A 6,739-nucleotide genomic window follows, 5' to 3' on the forward strand; every position below is an offset into this window, starting at 1 on the left:
TAGATTAGTAAGAGAGAAAGGCTTTAATTAATGTTAAAAAAGGGAATGCTTCCCATCAGCTGGGTAGCATGTTTCTCATTTCTTTGAATAAAAATCACCATCACCATAGGTATACACTCAAAATACAACATAAGAAAGCACGGCTTAATCAGTGTGCGGAACTGTGATTAAATGTCCCCAACTTCTCTGTGAAGAAGGGGTGGGGAGGGTCAATAACCAACTGCAGACATTCAGCCATCTTGAAAGTTAAGCTTTTTTCTGTGAGTTTCTGAAGTCTGGTAGCACCACTCCTTTTTGTGAGGTGTTATGAGTGGGGCTACGATATCACCATCCTACAGGGAAGAGAAAGAAAAGCAGGGAATAGACAAAGGCCAGTTTCCACCTCCCTCTTTGCAGACCTGTCTTATGGATGGATGGCACTCAGGATATTTGGAATGATGCATGCACACCTCTGAAGCTCTGTACCCAGCCCTGCTGAAGCACATTACTGAAACTGTAGCCTATTTGTGTTTTTATCTCCAACTAGATAGAGTGAGACCCTTGGGACTAAGGAACTATGTCCCTCCTTTGGTATTGTTCTATCCCTGATACCTAACACAGGGCAAAACAACCAAAACTTCATGAGTGGATCCACCGAGGTGAGAGGCACACACATACTCTACTAGTCTCTACTCCTGTCCCCGGAAAAGCCCCTCCCAGTGCCAGCTCATCTGCAGCCATAGGTGTCAGTGGTTTGCTTTCTGGGACTGCCCTGGTTGAAGTAGACATATCTCCTAATTCCCATGGTTTCACCCAGCATGCATATGTGCTCATAATTACAGCAGCACAGTAGGTCTTAAATAGTCAATGGCTGCTCCCTACTATATGCAAGAAAAAAAAATATCCAAGGTTCTCCACAATTGAGTGCGTTCTTCTTACCTTCTTACCATCCAATGACAGGAGTGTTCCACTCTGGTCAGACAGGCCCCACTTGGTCCTTGCACTCTCAAGTTGCTCACACAAAATGAGGCCTCACTGCCACACTCATCCCTCCTTCTCTACACAGCCTTACCGGGCCTGCCTCCCCACAGAGAGGCTCCTCCTTCCTCATGAGCAAGCAGCAAGCCAGCCCCTGGAATCTTTGAGAACCAACTCTGGAACCTACTAATGTGAAGACTCACTGAGCTACTCTGGCACATTGAATCCTTTGCGCTATTCCCTTTAGCACTGGATGCACAGGGGAAAATAGGCAACTCTGGCTGGGCGCGGTGGCTCACACCTGTCATCTCAGCTACCTGGGAGGCAATAATTGACAGCATCCTGGTTTGAGGCCAGCCAGGACAAAAACAGGATCAAAACTCCATCTCAACCAATAAGCTAGGGATGGTGGCTTGTGTCTGTGATCCTAGCTTTGTGGCCGGCATAGGTAGGAGAACTGAGGTTTGGAGGCCAATCCAGGCAAAAATGCAAGGCCTCTGTAAAAAAGCAACTAGAGCAAAAAAAAAAAAAAAAGGGAGGGGCTTGGAGATATTGCTCAGGTGGTAGAGTTGTTTTCAGGTAGGATCTCCCATCTTTGCCCATAGCCAGCTTCGGACTGTAATCTTCCTAACTCTCCCTCCCCCTAAGCAGCTGGGATGGCAGGGCTATGTTACCACTGCCCAGCTTATTTGTGGAGATGGAGTCTTGTTAACTTTTTGCTCAATCTGGCCTGTAACCATGATTTTTTTTTTTTTGGTCCGTTGTGGGGCTTGAACTATGGGCCTGGGCGCTGTTCCTCAGCTCTTCAGGTCAAGGCTAGCGCTCTACCACTTGAGCCACAGCGCCACTTCCGGCTTTTTCTGTTTATGTGGTGCTGAGGAATCGAACCCAGGGCCTCATGCATGTGAGGCAAACACTCTACCACTGAGCCACCTTCCCAGCCCCTGTAACCATGATTTTCCCCTGAGTAGCTAATATTACAGGGAGAGGCCATCATCCCCAACTGACTAAAATTTAAATGAAAACTTTTCAGTCAGCAGAAGAGAGTCCTTATGGCCTATCCTTAAAAATTAAAAAAAAAAAAGCTGGGCACGGATGGCTCATACCTGTAATCCTAGCTACTCAGGAGGCTGAGATCTAAGGATTGTAGTTCAAAGCCAGCCCAGGCAGAAAAGTCCGTGACTCTTATCTCTAATTCACCTCCAGAAAACCTGAAGTAGAGCTTTGGCTTAAGGTGGTAGAGAGCTAGCCTTGAGAAAAAAGAGCTCAGGAACAGCAGGTAAGCCCCAAGTTCAAGCCCCATGACCATCACCAAAAAAAGCACAGTATGTGAGAGGCCACCTACCGGTGGCTTGGTGAAGTCTCGGTCTTTGCACCACTGGACAAACTGTTGTGTAGCAGCAAACAGACTCTTTTCATCTGTCTTCTTACAGTACACACGGATCAGCTGTTCTGCAAATGTCTCTGGTAGGAAGCGTGAAACCTTTCCAAAATAGAAATCTCATCGTTACCTCCAATGTACACTTTAGAAAGTGTCAGCTGTTGGCTCCTGAGCACCAGTGTGGATGCTGTATTAAAAGCAGCACTTTACATAGGATGTGCGAGGCCCTGGGTTCAACCCCCAGCACTTCATTCCATCATCAAAGACAAACATTCAAACGAATTGTCACACAGCAAATAACATTAACAGTATTATACCAATAAGATTATGTGGCTTATCTTCTAAATACATTCCCCCCACAGACTCAAACAGAAGATGCACAAACATATCTGTACTTGCATGGTGCCCAACACCCACTTCCCACCAGGCCTCCAATATAAACACTGCTTTTTCATTTATGTTTAGCAAACAGGAAAACCTGGCTTAATTATTAAGATGGTTTAGTATATATGTGCATGTACTTTAATTTTTAAAATATGCTCCCCACCCCAGACAGGGTCCAGGTAGCCTAGGTTGGTCTTGAACTCTCAACTATCTGCCTCAGCTTCCTAAGTGCTGGGATATGGATATATGCCACCATGCCTGGTGCTTTTCTAAAACCATCTACACTGACTCAACAAACTAATTATAATGATTTGTGAGATATATAGCACTAAATATATTTATCTAAGTAATTACCTGCTTTTTAGAAATCTTGATTGCTGTTTGCAAGTCCCTCTTGCCATAGAAATGAACATGATCAATTGGATTCTTGTCTTTCATTCCATAGTCCATGTTGATAACCTTAATGAAAGCAATTTGTAAGGAGTCACCTGACACCCAAGAAAATAGACTCAGGGTATAAGGGCACCACAAGAAATGAGCAGAACCCTCTGTGGAATATCTGATGGTAGAATCAAAATAGCTCTGTACATAACCATTCATGTGACTTTGGTTTAGAAACTGGGGGCAAAGGGGAATGTATTTGTGTGTCTAACCTGAGTGGATCAATACATATAATGTATACAATGTGTTACTACACATTGGTTGACATCAGAGAGATAACTTTTTTTTTTTTTTTGCCAGTCCTGGGGCTTGAACAGAGGGCCTTGGCACTGTCCCTGTACCACTTGAGCCACAGTACCATTTCTGAATTTTTTCTGTTTGTGTCACTGAGGAATCGAACCCAGGGCTTCAAGCATGTTAGGCAAGCACTCTACCACTAAGTCACATTCCAGCCTGTCCCTAAACTTTTACTGAAGGCTAGCACATGACTGCTCCACATCCAGCTTTTTTTGAATAGTTGATTGGAGAGAAGAGTATCATGGAATTTCCTGCCTGGGCTGGCTTGGAACCATGATCCTCAGATCTCAGCCTCCTGAGTAGCTGGGATTATAGGTGTGAGCCACCTTTAAAATAAAATTACAGCTGGGCACTGGTGGCTCAAGCCTGTAATCCTAGCTACTCAGAGGGCTGAAATCTGAGGATTGAGGTTCAAAGCCAGCCCAGGCAGGAAAGTCCGTGAGACTCTTATCTCCAATAAAACACTAGAAAAACAGAAGTGGCACTGTGGCTCAAGTGGTAGAGCACTTGCCTTGAGCTGAAGAGCGCAAGGACAGCGCCCAAGCCCAGAACTCAAGCCCCATGACCAAAAAAAAAAAAAAAATACAATTACAGGTGTGAACCACTTTTAAAATACAATTCCAAGGGCTAGTAATGTGGCTTAGTAGAAGAGTACTTGCCTACATGCATAACGTCCTCAGTTCAATTCATTAGTACCACATAAACAAAGGAACAACAAAAAAAAATATAATTCCAGCCCACCCCACAGATGCTTTGACTTGGGACACACAATTTATTTGGCTGAACAAACAAATAAAATCTAAGTTAGCTTGAAGGAAAGATAGAACTGTAAGACGGGGCTGGGAAGGTGGCTCAGTGGTAGAGTGCTTGCCTTGCATTCATGAGGCCCTGGGTTCAATTCCTCAGTACCACATAAACAGAAAAGGCTGGATGTGGTGTTGTGACTCAAGTGGTAGAACTAGCCTTGAGCTGATGAGCTGAGGGACAGTGCCCAGGCCCAGAGTTCACGCCCCATGACTGACAAAAAAGGGGGAAAAAAAAGTAAGACAGAAGAATGTCCTGAAGGTCCAAGGAACTCCAGCGTCTTCCAGGTGAGCAGTGGCCTGAGAGCCTTTCATTCACTATATGCTTTGGCAAAAGATAGCTTATGAAGAGATCACCCTTCATCCAAAAACTTGTCAAAAGAAAAGGATAAAGAATAGGATTGTAAGAAAAATGTTCAAGGGGAGCACTGTCTTAAGACTTGAAAAAAGTAAATATCTGAAAATAATTTCATAAGGGAAAATAGGAGAAAGGACAAGAAAGCTGTTGGCCTTCTCATATGGGTACAAGAGGGTTGGGGCTTTGGCTCAAGTGGTAGAGTATCTGCCTAGCAAGCACAAGGACCTGAGTTCTGAGTTCAATCCCCAATACCTCCTCCCACCAAAAAGGCTGCAAGAAAATATTTGCAGTCTCTATAAAAATAGGAACCAATTGGATTGTCTTTATGTATTTATATAGACAAAAAAAAAAAGAGCCAGGTACCAGTGGCTCATACTTGTAATCCTAGTTACATAGGAGGCTGAGATCTGAGGATTGTGGTTCAAAGCCAGTCGGGCAGGAAATCTGTGAAAACTCTTATCTCCAATAAACCACCAGAAAACCAGAAGTGGTGCTGTGGCTCAAGTGGTAGAGTGCTTGCCTTGAACTAAACAGCTGAGGGACAGTGCCCAGGCTCAGAGTTCAAGCCCCACGACCAACTAAAGAAAGGAAAGAAAGAAAAGAAAGGAAGAAATAAAGGAAGGAAGAAAGAAAGAAAAAAAGAAAGAAAGCAAGGTAAAAGAAAAGAAAAGAACAACCTGATTGGTATTAGTTTGGTGATAAAGTTGTTTTTTTGGAGGAAATTTTTTTTTCAGATTTTTAGCAAGAGTTTATTTTAGTGTAACGGGGTTAAATTAGGGAGAGAACGAAGAAAGAGAAACTTTTCCTGCCAGGGAATTAGAGTGAAAAATTTCTAATCAAGCCAGGTACAAAAGCTCAAGGACAGTGCCCAGACCCTGAGTTCAAGCCCCAGAACTGGCTCACGTGTGCATGTACATGCCTATACGTGTGCACACACACCCACACAAATATTTCTTTCTTTCTTTTTTTTTTTTTGGTCAGTCATGGGCCTGAACTCTAGGCCTGGGCACTGTCCCTCAGCTCTTCAGCTCAAGGCTAGCGCTCTACCATTTGAGCCACAGAGCCACTTCTGGCTTTTTCTGCTTATGTGGTGCTGAGGAATCGAACCCAGGGCCTCATGCATGCAAGGCAAGCACTCTACCACTGAGCCACCTTCCTAGCCCCCACACAAATATTTCTAATAAAAAAAAATGTTAAGGTAGGTACCAGTGGCTCATGCCTGTAATCCTAGCCACTCAGGAGGCTGAGATCTAAACATCCTGCCAGCTAAGGCAGGAAAGTTCATGAGATTATTACCTCCAATTTAACCACCAAAAAAAGCCAAAGTGAAGCCGACCAGACCCCCCCCTAAAAAAAAAAAAAAACTCAGACAGGGCTGGGAAGGTGGCTTAGTAGTAGAGTGCAGAGTGCTTGCCTTCCTTCCATGAGGCCCTGGGCTTTATTCCTTAGCACCAGATAAGCAGAAAAAGCCGGAAGTAGCACTGTAGTTCAAGTGTTAGAGTGTTAGCCACAAGCTGAGGAGCCGAGGGACAGCACCCAGGCCCAGAGTTCAGGCCCCACAATTCACACACACAAAAAAAATCTCAGACAGCTTGCAGGCCCTGAGTTGAAGCCTCAGTAATGGTACAGAAAAAAAATTAAAATCCATATTAACAGCTGGGTGTCAGTGGCTCACACCGGTAATCCTAGCTACTCAGGAGGTTGACATTGGAGGATTGCAGTTCAAAGCCAACCTTGGCAGGAAAGTCCCTGAGACTTATCTCCAATAAAACTACTCAGAAAAAGTAAGCAGTGGAGCTGTGGCTCAAGTGGTAGAGAGCTCATCTGGAGCACAACAAAGCTCAGGGACAATGCCTAGGCCCTGAACTCAAGCCCCAGGACTAGGGGAAAAAAATGAAATCAATATTTACAATATTCTTTAAATCACATGACCACAATCATAAATACTAGCAAAACATTACAGAGATAATGAAAATGTGATAGGTAATATTGCTTCTCTCAAGACCATGGGGGTTTTCCTTTCTTCCTTCTATCTGTGGTTTACAGAGGGTTGTAATGAACAAGGACTTCTTCCGTGTGAGAGGAGGAGGTTCCATCTTACATTTCTTTTTTTTTTTT

At 44.1% G+C, this 6,739-nt stretch overlaps 1 protein-coding gene across 1 annotated transcript in view; it reads right to left on the reverse strand.

Moving 5' to 3' along the window:
* The window catches only part of Samhd1 (SAM domain and HD domain 1), a 41,794-nt gene continuing 35,055 nt past the window's right edge, over window positions 1–6,739 (reverse strand). The window contains exons 10-12 of the mRNA XM_013010698.1: window positions 3,077–3,181; window positions 2,303–2,440; window positions 1–332 (exon numbers count right to left, since the gene is read on the reverse strand). Of these exons, the coding sequence (XP_012866152.1) occupies window positions 231–332; window positions 2,303–2,440; window positions 3,077–3,181 (345 nt within the window). The 3' untranslated portion in view covers window positions 1–230. The remainder of the gene's footprint in view (window positions 333–2,302; window positions 2,441–3,076; window positions 3,182–6,739) is intronic.

Source organism: Dipodomys ordii, unplaced genomic scaffold, assembly GCF_000151885.1.
Source record: "Dipodomys ordii isolate 6190 unplaced genomic scaffold, Dord_2.0 Scaffold13, whole genome shotgun sequence".
Taxonomy (NCBI): domain Eukaryota; kingdom Metazoa; phylum Chordata; class Mammalia; order Rodentia; family Heteromyidae; genus Dipodomys; species Dipodomys ordii.